This window comes from Myxocyprinus asiaticus, chromosome 9, assembly GCF_019703515.2.
Source record: "Myxocyprinus asiaticus isolate MX2 ecotype Aquarium Trade chromosome 9, UBuf_Myxa_2, whole genome shotgun sequence".
Classification (NCBI taxonomy): Eukaryota; Metazoa; Chordata; class Actinopteri; order Cypriniformes; family Catostomidae; genus Myxocyprinus; species Myxocyprinus asiaticus.
The window spans coordinates 27,876,442-27,894,607 of NC_059352.1; the positions used below are offsets into that span (position 1 = coordinate 27,876,442).

At 38.6% G+C, this 18,166-nt stretch overlaps 2 protein-coding genes and 1 long non-coding RNA gene across 4 annotated transcripts in view; all 3 read right to left on the minus strand.

The window, feature by feature from the left end:
• Positions 1-1,467: 1,467 nt before the first annotated feature.
• LOC127446174 (uncharacterized) lies at positions 1,468-4,428 on the minus strand. Its single transcript, XR_007898159.1, has 3 exons — positions 3,317-4,428; positions 3,085-3,141; positions 1,468-2,982 (listed from the first exon to the last, which is right to left on the minus strand). It is a non-coding gene; the product is annotated as an uncharacterized LOC127446174 (long non-coding RNA).
• A 254-nt stretch (positions 4,429-4,682) lies between these two features.
• Positions 4,683-9,665, minus strand: LOC127446160 (U6 snRNA-associated Sm-like protein LSm2). Its single transcript, XM_051706858.1, has 5 exons — positions 9,609-9,665; positions 9,063-9,130; positions 8,915-8,945; positions 8,714-8,773; positions 4,683-5,163 (listed from the first exon to the last, which is right to left on the minus strand). Exons 1-5 carry the CDS (start codon positions 9,609-9,611, stop codon positions 5,038-5,040), a joined length of 288 nt encoding a protein of 95 aa, XP_051562818.1. The 5' UTR covers positions 9,612-9,665; the 3' UTR covers positions 4,683-5,037.
• A 4,207-nt stretch (positions 9,666-13,872) lies between these two features.
• The window catches only part of LOC127446034 (phosphatidylinositol 3,4,5-trisphosphate 5-phosphatase 1-like), a 37,570-nt gene continuing 33,276 nt past the window's right edge, over positions 13,873-18,166 (minus strand). For both annotated transcript variants that reach the window (XM_051706639.1, XM_051706641.1), the window contains 2 exons: positions 15,787-16,220; positions 13,873-14,284 (listed from right to left, as the gene is read on the minus strand). In XM_051706639.1, the coding sequence (XP_051562599.1) occupies positions 14,235-14,284; positions 15,787-16,220 (484 nt within the window). In that variant the 3' untranslated portion in view covers positions 13,873-14,234. The remainder of the gene's footprint in view (positions 14,285-15,786; positions 16,221-18,166) is intronic.

Genomic DNA, 18,166 nt, shown 5'->3' on the forward strand with positions numbered 1-18,166 from the left:
TGTTGCACCAACACAAAGAGGCATCAAAACACTTTCAAGCACTTTTGGTTTCATCATACCACATTGGTGGAATGACCTTCCCAACTCCATCCAAGCTGACTCACTTTTTGTCTTCAAAAAACGGCTAAAAACACATCATTTCCATGAGCACTTAACCAGTCACTAAAAAAAAAAAAATTTAAAAAAATTACTTTGTAATATGGCACTTTTTGTACCACTGACTCCTTAAAATGATTCGCTTATGTGTTCCTCTTTTGTAAGTTGCTTTGGATAAAAACGTCTGCCAAATGAATAAATGTAAATGTAATCAGGCATTTGAAGCTCCAAAAAGGAGATAAAGTCAGCATAAAAGTAACCCATATGACTCCAGTGGTTTAATCAATGTCTTCTGAAGCGATCCAGTTGATTTTTGGTGAGACTAAAATATAAATCTTTTTTTTTTTTTTTTTTTACTGTACATCTTGTCATTGCAGTCTCTAGGCCATACCTGCCAACATCGGATTGTGAAAAATAGGGAGATTTATTTAAAAAAAAAAAAATGTACACGAGTCGTATGTGTGAGGAACGGCAACGTGGAGTTTCTGATGGTGCCCCCGTAGGGAGCAGGTGCACTACATAGACTGTGTAATATGCGTATAGAGAGCAGCAGCACTGGTCAGTAGTACTACATTGAAGATTAATAATACCTATAAATTGACCATGTATTCAGATGGTCCCTTACCACATTCCTCACAGTTTTAACAATAAATGCTTTTTGAGTTAATAATAAAAAGTGTAAATCCTTTCTTAAATGCTGAGAACTTTCCTGACACATGACTTTCAAAAAATATAATTATTATTATTTTTTTTCCCTTCACCAGTACTTCTTTAGTACTTCAGTGTCTTTATGTCTCAGTGATTGTATTCATCCATTCATACACTGTCTGTGTAATTTTGTACATTTTATTTAACATTATTATGGAAAACTGTTTTTCAAGCACATTGGGTGGACTTTCCAGACGGTCCCTTGCCACACCCTCCACAGTATTATCATGTTTCAGCACAACGTGTGGACTTTTCAGATGATTCCAACTTATATCAATGTTAATTAAGCGATCTGGAATGATTTCGCCGTGACGCCATCTGACCAGCTTATGGGACGAAAGGAAGTACAGTGGGAGGGGGTGGGGTGGAAAAAAGGGAGAAACCCGGTACAATTGGGAGTGTTTGCAGGTATGCTCGAAGCATGATCATGAGTTCAAGCTCGAATACACTTCCTGGTGCTTGACGCATGTGCGAAGCGCTATAGGAAGTGAAATAAAGCTTGAAATCATGATCGCCAAGGAGACTGCTATCAAGATGTACAGTGAAAAAGGAGTTATATTTTGGTCTGTTCTCACCCAAAACCAACTGGATCACTTCAGAAGACACTGATTAAACCACAAGAATCATATAGATTACTTTTATGATGACTTTATATCTTTTTTGGAGCTTCAAAGGTCTGGTAAACATTCACTTGCATTATATGGACCTACACAGCTCTAGCAGCCACCACAGCCTCCCAGATATCATTCAAAGATGTGCATTGTTTTCCCTCACTGTAAATCTAACGTTTTAAAAGGGCTCACAAGTTCTCAGTTGGGTTAAGTTCGAGTGAGGAATGGGGCCAGTCATTATTCAGTTACCTTTGAAGCCTTTTCTGGCTAGCCAATCATTGGAGTACTTAGAGACAAATGTTAAGGAGCCCAATCTTACATGAAGATCACGGTCGTCTTGAATACTGTTGAATTCTTCTTGAACCAATGTTCGAAGAAAGTGTCTTCCAGAAACTGGCTGTAGCTTTTTAGAGTTGATTTTACTGTCCATCTACAACCCATAAAGGTCCAACAAGCTCATCATTAATGGTAGAAACCCACATCATTACCTCTTTCCTACCCTGCTGGCACCTGACCCGAACCCATTTAATGTGGGCATTAGGGATCCAGCTATGTTTCCACCCGTCTGGTCCGTCAAGAGCCATCACATCTGTCCATAAAACCATTTAAAAAAAAAAAAAAAACAAACAAAAAAACAAAGTCTTCTGGTATTTCCTGGCCCAATCTTGATGCTTCAGCTTGTGATTCTTATAAAGTCAAGGATGAATTTCAGCCTTCCTCCCCTTAGCAAAGACTCTGAGAACAGGCACCTTGTACTTTTGGAGACTCAATACGTTACAGCTCTAGAAATTGGCACTGGAAGCTAAAGGGTTTCTGGTGGTTTCAAATTTTTATCTATTTTAGTTCATTTGCGCTTATTCTTCTCACCACATTTTTACAGCTTTTTACAAGTCTTTTATTGTCTTGTGGTCACGCCTCAATAGGATGAAAATTTCAAGAGTGCTGTATCCTTCTGATAGGCTCCTCATTATTTTGCACTTTGTGTCAGTTAGATCTTTTGTTTTTTGGCCCCTTTTACCTGTAGTAAGCCGCCTAATAATTATGCACATCCGAAAACACGATGTTAACTGCTTTAAGCAACACCCAACCTCAATGAGAATTAAATAGCACTTAAGTAATTCTGCTTTGTAACTATTCAGATTGATATGTTTGGAATTGGAAAAATATGCTTGGAAAAAAATATGATAAGAATACCAACTTGCCTATTTATGCACACACCACTGATGACCGAAATGCAGAGGGCAATTACTTTTTCATTGCATGCACCCGAAACAGGTCCAGGGTCTTATCCCAACCTCACACACCTCTAGTCTAGTAGGAAGATCAGTCAACATGGCCTACGCAAAGTTTGCATGTTAACGCACAGAACGTAAAGATCTAAGTTAATATAAAGTTTATTTACAACGTAAACCTCTTATATAAACTGCAAGTTCAACTGCAGCAAGACACAGAATGTGCAGTCATTCTGAAGCACAGCTCAATCCGCTTCTGCCTCAAAATCGTAAACAAGAGTTTCATCGAGGTCCTCTGGGCCAAGTATCCAGTGATGTGCCTGCTGAGTTGAAATCTTAAAAATAAAAATAAAAAAATTATATATAATTTTTTTTTTTTTACAAAATTCTAACAAAACAAAAAATTAAGAAAAATAAAAAAAACGTATTAATCCTACCTTTTCTTCAAATAACTCGTTGAGTACGGAGTTTATAGCAGTACGACAATGTTCCACCTAAATAATGTAAACAATATCAAGGTTAATAGTTTATGAAAGCTCCTAAACTTTGCAATCAGTCAAATAATATGTTTAAACTTGCATATATTGTATAAAAATACCGAGCACAGCTAAACTGTATTTTAAAGTAATGGCCTGTAGTAGAAAATGTCAAACCCTTTCCTAAACTCACTTTGCTCTTGTGCAGGTCAGAACACTCGTCTGTGTCGAAGCTTTCGTTCAAATATTGCTCCTAATACACAAACACCTTTTAAACTTGTTATTCTTTGCCAGTGTGTGAGAAATCAATAGTCCACAATTTGTGAGATCAGTAAAATGACCCTAGTGCTTGCGTATATGACCTCAAGGTTTCAGTATCCAAAAGAAAAATTAAACAGTAAATAAGGAATACAGTTTTAATGGCAACTGATCAGCTCTGCCTTACCCCATTCATTATATAGGCTGGGTCTCAACCTAGTGAACTGCCTACCTAGATAGCTTTTGTGGGCATCAAAGACGCGTTCAGTCTCAGAGCGAGCTAACCATGCGCAAATGCTGTCTAGGTAGCCAGCACACTAGGTTTTGAAACACACCAATAGACAATAGGATCAAAAGACAAAACGCAGAACTACCATTCTTGTGAAACTCAATTCAGTTCAACTGCCAAATTTAAAATAACTCGTGAGTCTGTCAGTAGATCCAGGAACGGACAGCGCTCAACAAACCAAACGCTGATTGCAAATTGATTTTTGTGGTCGATCCTTGCTTAGCCAAATCAACACAAATTTAATGGTTAATTGGCGGGCTAATTGGATACTGGATGGAGACTCTGTAAAAGAGTGCACATAACAGTAGTAGTGTTTTTCATGTATTGTTGTCATTTCATTAAAACAATATATATATATTTTACTTGTCCTGTTTTTAGGTAGAACATTTCTTACTGATATTGTGTACAAGTTAGGCAGTGATAATGATGGGTGAATGGAAACGAAAATAAACAAAATTCAGACTCAATCAACAGCATTTGTGGCATAATGATGATTACCACAAAAATGTATTTCAACTCATTCCTCATTTGGGTTACAGTGAGGCACTTACAATGGAAGTGAATGGGGCCAATCGGTAAATGTTAAAATACTTTCAAAAGTATTGCCACAGAATGTAAACAATATGCACATTAACATGATTTTAGTATAAAATCACTTACTACACTTTCTGTGTAAAGTTATATCTAATTTTACAACTTCAGGGCCATGACGATGTAATATCAACAAACCCTAAAGCAACTGTGAAAATGACAATTTAAACAGCTTTATAGCTCAAATAATATGAGTTTTAACAGAATAATTCATGTAAGTGCTTATATAAAATTATAAGTTTCAAATTTCTGTTCAAACTCTCCAAAAATTGGCCCCATGCCCCAATGTAATGTGCATCACTGTAACAACGATTTTTGCTCTTTTTTTTTTTCTTCTTCTTCTTTTAGGAGAAACGAGTCCAAATAAATTTGTGTGGTATTGAACTGAAACAACTGAACTGAAACAGAGTCTTTTCCATCATAGAGACAATGGTAGAAAACATTTTTATTCCTTTATTTCTGTAGGTCTGTAGAACTTAACTAAAATACAACCTAGTCAGTTTAGTGGAGCGCAGACCCTTTCAAAACAATCATTAAAAGCATACAACAAAAAAAATTCACAGCCTCTCATTACTGGGCGTATGCCTCAAAGAGACAAAAGAGATAAAAAAAAAAAATAATAATAACAAATAAAAAAATTACAGGTTACAAACTTTACATATAATTTCAGGTAAGAAAAATATTTTTTAATCTACAATGCACCACAGATGACTTTTGAACATTTCAACAAAAAGAACTGTGAACAAAAAAAGAAAACTATTCCCAGTACGGACACATCATTGCTTCTGTTGCATAGCTTCTTTGCGTGCAGCGTCCTGTAACAGCTGTGTGTCCACCTCATCTGCTGGAAGCTGAACATACCGCACCACTGACCCACGTATGAAGCAGTTTTTCACTGACAACTGAAGAAAAAACAAACAAACAACAAAGCAATATTAAAGCTGATTGCATTGACCTTAAATTATACATTGTTTTCCCACTCACAGCTAGAAAATGTAATGTGTTTGTCTAATGGGTCTGTTAAGTGGATCTGTTGGCATAGCACTTGGTCAACAAGCTCATTACACAAGCTCATGCTTGACCCATTCATAAGAGGTTCTGTGCTCAGAAAACAAATCTGGAACTTTTGGCTTTCTTTATACTGCACACAAAATCGTTTTTTAAAATCCGATCTTTAGAACTAAAATTTTGCAAGTGATAAAATGTAATCCATTTGTTCAGACAGTGTAGTCAACATCTTCTAAACTCAGCAAAAAAAGAAACGTCCTCTCACTTTCAACTGCTTTTATCTTCAGTAAACTTAACATGTGTAAATATTTGTATGAACATAAAGATTCAACAACTAAGACTAAGGGGGGGGGGGGTCAAAATTAACAGTCAGTATCTGGTGTGGCCACCACCTGCATTAAGTACTGCAGTGCATCTCCTCCTCGTGGACTGCACCAGATTTGCCAGTTCTTGCTGTGAGATGTTACCCCACTCTTCCACCAAGGCACTTGCAAGTTCCCGGACATTTCTGGGAGGGAATGGCCCTAGCCCTCACCCTCCGATCCAACAGGTCCCAGACGTGCTCAATGGGATTGAGATCCGGGCTGTTCACTGGCCAAGGCAGAACACTGACATTCCTGTCTTGCAGGAAATCACTCACAGAATGAGCAGTATGGCTGGTGGCATTGTCATGCTAGAGGGTCATGTCAGGATGAGCCTGCAGGAAGGGCACCACATGAGGGAGGAGGATGTCTTCCCTGTAACGCACAGCGTTGAGACTGCCTGCAATGACAACAAGCTCAGTCCGATGATGCTGTGACACACCGCCCCAGACCATGACGGACCTCCCACCTTCAAATCGATCCCGCTCCAGAGTACAGGCCTCGGTGTAATGCTCATTCCTTCAACGATAAACGCGAGTCCGACCATCACCCCGGTGAGACAAAACCACGACTCGTCAGTGAAGAGCACTTTTTGCCACTCCTGTCTGGTCTAGCGAAGGTGGATTTGTCCCCATAGGCGATGTTGTTGCTGGTGATGTCTGGTAAGGACCTGCCTTACAACAGGCCTACAAGCCCTCAGTCCAGCCCCTCTCAGCCAATTGCGGACAGTCTGAGCACTGATGGAGGGATTGTGCGTTCCCGGTGTAACTCGGGCAGTTGTTGTTGCCATCCTGTACCTGTCCCACAGGTGTGATATTCGGATGTACCAATCCTGTGCAGATGTTGTTACACGTGGTCTGCCACTGCGAAGACGATCAGCTGTCCTTCCTGTCTCCCAGTAGCACTGTCTTAGGTGTCTCACAGTACTGACATTGCAATTTATTGCCCTGGCCACATCTGCGGTCATCACGCCTCCATGCAGCATGACCAAGGCACGTTCACGCAGATGAGCAGGGACCCTGGGCATCTTTCTTTTGGTGCTTTTCAGAGTCAGTAGAAAGGTCTCTTTTGTGTCCTAGTTTTTATAACTGTGACCTTAATTGCCTACCATCTGTAAGCTGTTAGTTTCTTAACGACCATTCCACAGGTGCATGTTCATTAATTGTTTATGGTTCATTGAACAAGCATGGAAAACATTGTTTAAACCCTTTACAAATAAAGATCTGTAAAGTTATTTGGATTTTTACAAAATGATCTTTAAAATACAGTGTCCTGAAAAAGGGACATTTCTTTTTTTGCTGAGTTTATATCTACATTGGTTGCTCAGTAATGATGCATTCACCAACACGTTGCCAATAGACTCTCTCATACATAGCAGGAAGTGCAAAAAGTCACTGCTCAAGTCTATCACAACCTCATTCTATGGTGCTAATCTCAGGCGGCAAATGATGCTGCCTTCATGTGCTATTGGAATTATCCTACTTCCCACTATTGCAGTGGTAATTATGAGTATGTCGCGTTCAAGTGCTTTGTTGTCAGAAAGAATAGGAAACATGGACAATGGCAGGTTTATTTATACATATTTCTTAAGGAAATTTTATTTTGACACCATAATAGTTAGCTTTCTGACGATAATGGAACTCTGGGCAAATACCAGCTATTTTCACGGTGTAAAATGTATAACATGCATCAAATGGTTGCTGATATACATAAATGAATGTGACCAAAATGGCAAGCACTAACAATTAGCTGTATTTAGAAAAATTAATAAAACCTGTCATTCGCTATTCTCCTCCGCCAGGTTGAATGTTTCCTACTCCTCCCATCTGGGAAACTCGGGTATCAAAATTATCTCAGAGTTTCCCAGTCATAATTACGACTTGAGGGGTCGTTCATGTGCAACTTCCGAGTGGGAAACTCGTATTTACAATAATTCTGATAGCACGTGAAGGCACCATGAGAGAACATAAACGACATGAACATTTCTCACATTTGTGCATCTGTGTCCAAAACCACTGATTTGTTCACTCATTCACTACATAGTGAATGTCATATTGAACACAGTTTGCTACTTGAGAAAGGAACAAGTGAAAATTAGTGTATGCAGACACAGCTACACTCCAGACACTACACTCTGGTTCCAGAAGAAAAAAATCCCATTAATTTTTTCCATATACTAATTGACTTTCAACAATAACTTATAAACATTTAAAGACAGACCTACTCTGAGCTCCGAGGTTGTTTATCGATGGTATATGCTTCCATTGAAGCAATCCATCTGCGTTATATCAACTTCATTGTAAATAACTACATTATCCAGCAGAGAAAGCTTCACCAATTAGAGAACCGCAGCAAACCAAGCATGTGAAATGTGCCTCGGAGCGACCGCCCATTCCCATGATGCAGTGTGAATGACGTAATCGAGTCTCTTCACTCTTAAACTTCTTACCTATTTTTACATATCGGAATATTTCGTAATAAACTAAAAATACATTGTTTCTATACTTATAATCAACAACCTAAAATCAACAGTTTTATATATTCCCATCATTTTTTTATTCAATGACATCACTCAAAATGCTTCATGAGATTGTAGTCCGTGTCCTCATTAAAGACGGTAAGTACACAGTCTTGTACCTTTGTCTTTTTGTCCAGTTTTCAAATACTTTTTTGCCTCAAAACAAAGTTATTGATGTTGTGATTTACCTCGGAGCTGATTGGATTAGTTCATGGCTGCAACTCTTTTGAAAAGTCTATGGGAAAAATACTTCCAGAACCTAGATGGCTGAAAAAGTGGGTGGGTACTGTTGTGCTCTGTATTGCACACTTTGTATAATGATATATACACATTGTGAAGGATAAAAGAAAGTACTTGAAATCTGATCTGATCATTCAGACAGACACACATTCCAAAAAGTCTGATTTTAATCTGATTACCAACCACATATGGAAGTGGTTTGGTATTGGTTTTGTAAGCATCAGATTTTACTTCATTGCTTATATTAAATACACAGATTTGAGTCAAATATGCTATATATGCATAAAAACAATTACAGGTGTAACCAAGCTGAGTAATACTCACCATGTGGGGATATTTCTCTGGATCTGTGACACTGATATCTGTCAGTTTGATGTTCAGATACTGTAAAGGAGGAGCACGTTTAATTTTAAAAACAAAACCCTTTGTTTTATATTTAATTCCTTGTGCTATGTAAAAACAAATACAATTAAAAAAAAAAAAAAAAAAAAAAAAAAAAAGGATGAATGGAGTCTGCTGCCATACCTGATCTACTGAGTGTAATGTTCCACATATGCTGCAAAGTTGAAAACCAAAATGTAATGAGTTACCAAATACAGTAGACTACCAGCCATATGCAGTAACAGTATTTGAAAATATATATGATATGTAATGGAAAGTGAAAAGTACTCACCTCAAGTCATTCTTGAGCTCCACCACAACATCTTTGCCTACCAAAGACTTGAAGAACGAGTAGAATAGCTAAGGAATTAAATATGATGTGCATGTGTTAGATTCAAAATATAGCCTGATATGACAACACTGACGAATTATTATTAAACGATATTAAATAGTGCCGTGTAAAATACGTTGTAAAGTTTAACATGAACGCCAGACACATTGAGAGAAGCCAACAAATAGCAGGTTACTGTCTGTCTCTCTGCATTATGAACCGCTTTTCTATCACATAAAATGGTTAGGAGTGTTTGGTGTTAGAGTTATTTCAATAGGAACATCAGTTAAAATAATAATAATTTGTTCGAGATTACATATGTTTTTTGGGCTAACCAGAGTTAGCTGAACTGTTAGTAGGCTTCACGAGATAAAGCTGCGGTCATTATTATTTACTCACCAACAACGGTGAACACTAACCAATGCAATGTTGCTAAAGGAGTTATGTGGCTTTTGGGGAAACCATGATATATTGCCGGGAGGTAAAAAACAAAAAAACAACACCTACCATTTTCACGCGGTTTTGCGCTTCAGATAACAAACGTCATCAAACGCTGCCAGAACTATTCGCATAGTGTTTCTATTGGCTAGAGGAATGAAGACGAGACGGCCCCATTGGAGAAAAGATTTCCGTCATCTGTATGCATCTCGGAATGTTTCCCCTGCAACTCTAAACACTAAGAAATCGATGAACAAAAGAATCTTATAGATAAAAGTAACATGTTGTTTTTTATTGTGTTTTAATATAATTACATTTATTCAAGAAACATGCACTATTCTACGCACATTCTGCTTGCTAACACGCAAGAGATGTAATTCCCCTCTCTTACCAGCAGATGGAAGCATATTCTAAAAAACAAACAAAAAACATCTAATTTCTAATCTACTTCTATCTGGGTAAAATGTAGGCTATTACGCATGTTTGAATTTGCGCGATCCTATCCCAGTTACTTATCATTTCACATATTTGCCCATTTTACGTAGGTGTGTTATGCTATTATTATGAGTTGTTTTTTCCCTCCATTGTGCCATCTTAAGAGTGTGGAGTTCTGAATGTAGTTACAGTAGTCATACATGTAAAACTGTTTGCTCGCACTCGTGAATGTGCACATTTTATGTACCGGATGTACTTTATAAGGTTTACTTTAGAACTTTGAAAACAAATTTTCATTCGAATATATGTACCATGTGCATGCATGTTTATGTACTGTGGGTAGTGAATCTAGGCAACTGTACATATTTTATGCGATCTAGTAGGAAGTATTCATTTCTATCTGACTGTGAAGAAGAGAAGTACATAGGAAAAGAGGGAAGTATCTTTTTAAAGTGTTTTTTGCTGGCCAGAGTAAAAAAAAATTTTTTTATTTTTTTTATTTTTTTATTTTTTATTTTTTATTTTTTTTTTACATTTTAGGTTTACTGATTGTTGTGCCACAGAAAATTGATTCAGGTACAAAATTACATATAATTCATAATGGTGTATATCCAGTGCATAAATAACCATGATTTGATTAGCACAATATTAGCTCTGAAGCACTAAGCTAGGTTTTTTTCCGGAATCATCACTAGCAAAATAAACCGAAAAATCTGGGGAAAGTTGACCCAGTGGATCTGACGCTTTCTGCCTTTCAATCATTTTGAACGTTTTCTTAGTATGCAGCGAATTGTTAAAAGAATAGTTCACCCAAAAATGAAAATTCTCTCATTATTCACTTGATGCTATCCCAGATGTGTATGACTGTCTTTCTTCAGCAGAACACAAATGATGATTTTTAGAAGCAGACAGAGCTCTGTCAAATCCTTATAATAGAAGTACATGGGTGCCAGCACTTTGAAGGTCCAAAAGTCCCATTTAGGCAGCATAAAAGTAATCCATGCGACTCCAGTCGATCCATGAATGTCTTCTGAAGCAAATCGATAAGTTTGTGTAAAAAATAAATTAACTTTTAAAAAGCGCTTCCTGCCAGCAGCTGACGCGAAGTGTGACGTCAGCGAGTTCATGCCAGAATTCATAATCATTTCTTATTTACAACAGAAGAATGAACGTCATGCAAGAATTCGGCCATTTCAAACGGCATCAGAGCCCTGGATGGAAGTGCCGATTTAAAGCTAATAAAGTAATCGTTTTAAGTGTCATTTTTAAGTTTTATTTAAAAATACTACGAAAACTAAATGAAAAGTTACAATTCATTAAAAAAGGATTTGTCAAAATGACAACATTTTTCTGTTATTTTATGCATGCTTTATGTTACATAAATACATTAAACATTTTAATTATGCCAATATACATTCAATGCATAGAACAAAAGAATAACAGTTTATATTGCTGCAGGACAAACTGCTGGAGACATTTTACACTGGATAGATATTTTTAATAAAAACTAATAACTGCAAGAATTCATTCCTGTGAATGGAAATCTGCCTCAGCAGTATCTATCCACAGTTTTCCTGAGCAACCACTGGGTGACGCCATGATGATTCTAATTGCCTGTTGGAATGTAGGCATGGGCAGGGGTGGGCTGAGCCCACCCAAATTTGAGTCTTGCCCACCCAATCAAAAATTTGGGAAACACGGTTTTAAATAAAATAATTTTTAGTGCCCATAAAGAAGCCTGGTGGTGTCTCTAGCAGTGACCATGTGGATGCTGTTAATGTACCACAGGCACTCCTTCTTATCAGATATCTTCCTCCACATCAGCTCCCCAAAATCGCACTGCAGGACCTAAATTATATTATAAAGTAGAGGTCTGTGCAGAATGGATTTTTCAGACCCGCTCCCATGAAATTCTGTCCCACTCCCGCAAAAAATATGTAATATTCTGTCCCGCTCCCACCCGCAAAAGCCTGCAGGTAGAGAGGTCTACAAAGAATTGTGGGTTGTGAGTGCCAACGAAGGATACACCTCATGCATCCTCCGAATTCCCATGAAAGAAGGTCGCATTCGAAAGTTGTATTCGAAGTGTCCTACTCGCTTTTCTGAAACGAGACAGCCTCGATGACGTATGCGGCTGACAAATGCGACCTACGGAGGCCGCATCCTTCCAAACGAGACACAGCCTTAATCTCCAGTAAACTTCCAGTAATAATAAATTACTTCGATTGGCTCATCCTGGCCAGTGCTGAGAAAAGTGACAAGTAGCCTACCACGTGACAGTGCCATTTTCGCGCTGTTTCGGAAGTGGACCTCTGGACAATAATTAACCAATGATTAATAATATTGAAAAACTCTTAATAACCACTGAAATAACCATGGACCTGAGACCAAAGCCGTCACGTGGTGTCCCTGGGTACATGCCTGAGCTCACACCAAAAGGTCCACCAACTTCCTTTCTCCACACATTAGATGTTATTGAAGGGCCAATAGCGGTCACAGAACACTCCCTCTGCCAGACGATCTACCGCTCCTGCACATCTCCCCATCAGAAATTTGCTTTGCGGGCACTTACACCCATCTCAGAAAAGTTATTCATAACACTCGTTCCTTATATTTAAATTCTTCTGAAGCCATTCGATAGTGTTGTGTGAGGAACAGACCGAAATGTAAGTATCAATTCATCTTTTCCCCCATTTGAATGTGGTGCGCGCAAGATCTTTGTTTACATAAGCGCAACTGAGAGTGCACACTGACAAAACGCTTTGGGCTGTGGAAAGCTGGAAGCGCCGCAGTGCCTGGCGAAAGTTTAAATAAGGCAGGAGAAAAGGTAGAGGAGAAGACATTGGGTCGCGCACATTGGGTCTTGCGTGTATTGCCACTAATTTTGTTGAATATGTGTGAAGTGATTTGAGAACGCCCCCTGCTCAGTACCTCCGCCGCACCCTACGGGGCACACTTTGAACCACTGCTTTAAGGCTTACTGGCATTTTTATGCCACGCTGTTCATAACAGTTGAGGGCGCTATTATGCTGTTGTTTTTGACAACAGCTTCTATTCGGTGTCTGTCTCAATAAGGCTCATTTGGTATCTTTGGAGCACAGTGTTTTGGAAAGAGGGGGCATTGCTAATCCAACAGCTCACCTTGTGGAAATTCCAGAACTGCTAATATCGCTTACAGCACATTTAACACTGTTAGTGTTTGTTGGGGCAGTGTGGCAATGACAGTTATGAAGCCTATACCAATATTCAAAGGCCACGTCATCCACAATGCATTTTCATTTGAAGCGTTACGAAAATGCTCTTCATTACAGCATATTTTGGAAAACAATGATGTTAGGAAACTGAAAACTGAGTTTTTAAAATGAAATTAGCATGTTAGTAATGGATTAGTGTGGATGTGGCCTAAACAGCCAACTCTAGAATGTTGGTATGTACTGGGGCAATGTGAATTGGCCTTAAAAGTTCTATAAGTTCAACAGACGTCAGTTTAAATTTGTACTATAACATTTATGGTAACGTATTATAAAATTAGCATTCAACCCTTTTAGGAGAATAACAATAGACAGGGTCGTTTCTGGCTATAAGCGGTATAAGTGGATGCTTGGGGCCCCTGAGCCACCAAACCATGTTGTTAATTTATTTATTTTAAATCATTTTTCACAATTAAAAAATAACAAATAAACTAAAAACAAATTCTTTAAAAAAGGGCATGCTGAGAAGAAATGAGAAAGCTGAATATGTTCTGAATACTCAATGTAAAAAACCTTTCAAAATTGTCATTCATATATGCCCAAACTTTCGTTTAACACTTGGTGTTTATTTGAAGTTTACAGCTTTTCCCGCATCCTCATTTAATAATTTAATCAAAGCAAGGAAAAATATTTAGACAAGAGGCTGATGGATGTTAAGACTCTCTTTATAGTTACATTCAAACTGTGAAATATTCATCATCATCATAATTTTTAAATCAAAACAGAAGATTCACTTTGCCAGAACAAATTTACAGTAAAGCAAATGGACAGAGTGGAAAGAAACTGCCAGTGTCTGCTGGTGCAAAAATATAAATCCTAGTAATTTTGGTGATGTATTGATTAAAGTAAAATATGTGAAATAAGTTCTTTTTATTATTATATTTATGCACTTATTCATTTTTGTACTCAAGAGGTAAGGAAGGTCCTGTCTTTTGTCCAGTCCAGAGTCTCAAAGTTCAGACATGAAGATGCCCTGAAAGCTCTTCTGCCATGACACATCAATAGGAAATCATTTTAAAGGGCGACCCATCTTCAGAGGCTGTGGTGTCTCATGATGCACTGAGGGTATACATATTGAATAAATATTGAATTAATATGCAGAAAAATAAATGCATCATAATATCAAATCCTAATTCTCACACCTGTTTCACACTACACACAAAGCAGGGTATATGCAGAGCTGCTGCATAATTACAATAGCAGGCTTACAATGTGCTTTCACAATGAAAGTGTTTTTGATGGGTAATAGAGCTGCTGCTCTATACAGAAAATTAAGTAATTTTTAGGTATCTACAGATTTTCTTTAAAAATGACCATATTTCCTTTAATAATGACCATAAATTATAAAATGGTTATCAGGAGTCAGTCATTATAATTTGCATGGGGAGGACCACATTTACATCCAAATGGATATTCATTTACATGGAACAGAACCTAACATAAAATTGTAGAATATAAATTAACATATGCTATATGCTTAAAAGTCTGGATTCAGTAAGATTTATTGAATAGAAACTGTTTGTGTACCTGTCACTGCATGTTAAACTTGCATCAAGCACAACATCCCTTTTTTTTTTTTTCAAACAGTGAGTAGCTTCCTCCATTTTTTTGTGTTGCTCTATTCAAGATGATAATACAAACATTTGTGTTGATAAATAGTTTTCTGCTGAGTTTAGCATGTGTGCATTGCACAGCTCACATGCCCAGTGTGAATCCTCTAACCTGTTAATTTGGGCTCTGAAAAAAATATGCATTGCTTACACATTGCTTTTGCATATGGTGTGAAACATGTCATACATTGAAGCCTTCACTAGTTCATTTACTCACCCTCATGCCATCTAAGATGTGTATTACTTTCTTTCTTGTGCTGAACACAAACAAAGTTTTTTAGAAGAGTATCTCAGCTCTGGAAGTCCATACAATGCAAGTGAATGGTGATCAGGCCTTTGAAGCTCCAAAAAGGAGATAAAGTCAGCATTAAAGTAATCCATATGAGTGGTTTAATCAATGTCTTCTGAAGCGATCCAGTTGGTTTTAGGTGAGAACAAACCAAAATATAACTTCTTTTTCAGTGTAGGTCTTGCCATTGCAGTCTCTAGGCACAATCATGATTTCAAGCTCGATTACACAGCTTGAAATCATGATCACCAAGGAGACTGCTGTCAAAGAAACAAAGATGTACAAAGAAAAAGCAGTTATATTTTGGTTTGTTCTCACCCAAAACCAACTGGATCGCTTCAGAAGACATTGATTAAACCACTGGAGTCGTACGGATTACTTTAATGCTAATTTTATCTCCTTTTTGGAGCTTCAAAGGCCTGATCACCATTCGCTTGCATTGTATGGACCTACAGAGCTGAGATATTGACCTAAAAATCTTCGTTTGTGTTCTGCAGAAGACAGAAAGTCATACATAACCTTAATAAGTTGACCAGCAGGTGATTTTGCTGTCCATTTTTGATCCCTTGCACTATTTAGTCTCATCAACAGACCTTATATGACAGACTATTCACAGTCTTCCAGAAGTAAGGAATGTGGAGCATATACAGTAGTTATCATACCATCTTTGGGTTGATCTGGTCTGGCTGGTGGCCGTATCTTGGAAGGCAGTTCTGAGCTGTCTCTGTAGTCTCTGGGCTTTAGTTGAGGTTCTTGTGACTGACCTGAGCGAGACTTCACTGGCACCGGAGGCCTGCCAGGACCAATCATGCCCCCTTCAGAGCGAGAAGGCACCACAGGCTTCTTGGTGATGTTCTGGGGTTGTAGACCACTGCTACTATTGTTTCTGTTTGTGGTTGATGGTGACTGGGGTTTGGTTTCTGAACAGGTGAAGGAGCGGATCCGAGGGGTCGGAACTGGGGGTTGCCAGTCGACATCAAGGTCTGTTTTGGGAAAGGAGTCTGGAGGATGGAGGTGGTCTTTGGCTCCTCGTGATCCACTCATTGAGCCATAAAGGGGATTGTCAATCATCTTTGGAGGCCTGCCATCCTCAGTTCTAAAACCAAAAAGAACCATTCAGAATTTCATTTTGATGATCTACAACCCCAATTCCGAAAAAGATGGGACAGTATGAAAAAGGCTAATAAAAGCAAAAAGGAGTTATTTGCCACAGTAGTTTTCCACTTTTATTCTGGTGAGTGTTTATATTCTTCCACATGCATGTGTGAACGCAGCGCTGCAATAGCTAGCTGATCAGATCACAGACACAGAACAACAATACCCGGACTCACTTATTATTATTCTCTGCGATTTTAACAGAGCTACCAAAATAACTACCAAAATACAGACAGCACATATATGCTCCACTAGAGACAGAAATACATTGGATCATTTCTACACAACAATAAAGGAAGCATATCGCTCAGTCCCTAGAGCAGCTTTGGCACTCTCTGATCACTGTCTGGTTCATCTTCTTCTAACCTACAGGCAGAAACTAAAATCAGCTATACATGTAGTAAAGACTGTAAAGTGTGGACCAATGAAGCAGAGCAAGTTCCTTGCTGCTTATAAAGCTCCACGATTATTCCTGTCCCAAAGAAACCCAAAATCACAGGACTTAATGACTACAGACCCGTCGCTCTGACATCTGTGTTCATGAAGTCATTTGAGAGACTGAAGTTGGCCCACCTGAAGGACATCACTGGACTTTTCGAGATCCCCTTCAATTTGCTTATTGAGCAAACAGGTCTGTGGATGATCCTGCAACATTTGAACAGACCAAGGACACATGCAAGGATCCTTTTTGTGGACTTCAGTTCGGTTTTCAGCACCATCATCCCAGCTATACTCCGGACTAAATTACACCAACTCTCTGTTCCCACGTCTGTTTGTCAGTGGATCACCAGCTTTCTGACGGATAGGCAGCAGCTTGTGAGACAGGGGAAATTCACTTCCAGCACATGTACGATCAGCACTTGTGCCCCCCAGGGATGTGTGCTATCCCCACTACTCTTCTCCCTGTATACCAATGACTGCACAACCAAGGATCTCTCAGTAAAGCTCCTGAAGTTTGCAAACTACTGTCATCGGCCTACAGAAGGAAGGTTGAACGGCTGGCTCACTGGTGCAGTCAAAACAACCTGGAGCTGAACATGCTCAGAACAGTGGAGATGATGGTGGACTTTAGGAAGAACACCCAAACATTGACCCCGCTCACCATTCTAAACAGCACTGTGGCAGCAGTGGAGTCATTCAGGTTCCTGGGCTCTACCATCTCAAGGACCCAAAGTGGGAGACCCACATTGACTCCATTGTGAAAAAGCTGAGGAAGTTCAACCTGCCACAGGTGCTGCTGATACAGTTCTACTCAGCAGTCATTGAGTCTGTCCTGTGTACATTTATAACTGTCTGGTTTGGTTCAGCTACGAAATCGGACATCAGAAGACTACAAAGGACAGTTTGGACTGCTGAGCAGATTATTGGTTGCCCCCTGCCCTCCCTTCAAGAACTGTACACTTCCAGACTGAGGAAAAGGGCTGTAAAAATCACTCTGGACCCCACTCACCCAGCCCACTACTTTTTGAACTGTTGCCTTGTGGCCGGCGCTACAGAGCACTGAGCACCAGAACCGTCAGGCACAGGGACAGTCTTTTCCCTCAGGCTGTCCATCTCATGAACAGTTAAAACTGCCCCATTGAGCAATAATTTTGTGCAATACACAGCTTAGTCTATTTATATATATCCAAAATACCCAGCCTCTTCTGCCATACATTCCTTTGCATCTGTATATAATAGATTTGTATTTGTATATATATATATATATATATATAGTCTTATTGTGTATTTCTATATATACTTATATTTTCTATTCACTTTTTATTTTTATTCTATTTTTTTATTATTATCTGTCTTGTTGTTGTATTGTTTGTGCATTGGAAGCTTCTGTCACCAAGACAAATTCCTTGTATGTGTAAGCATACTTGGGAATAAAGCTCATTCTGA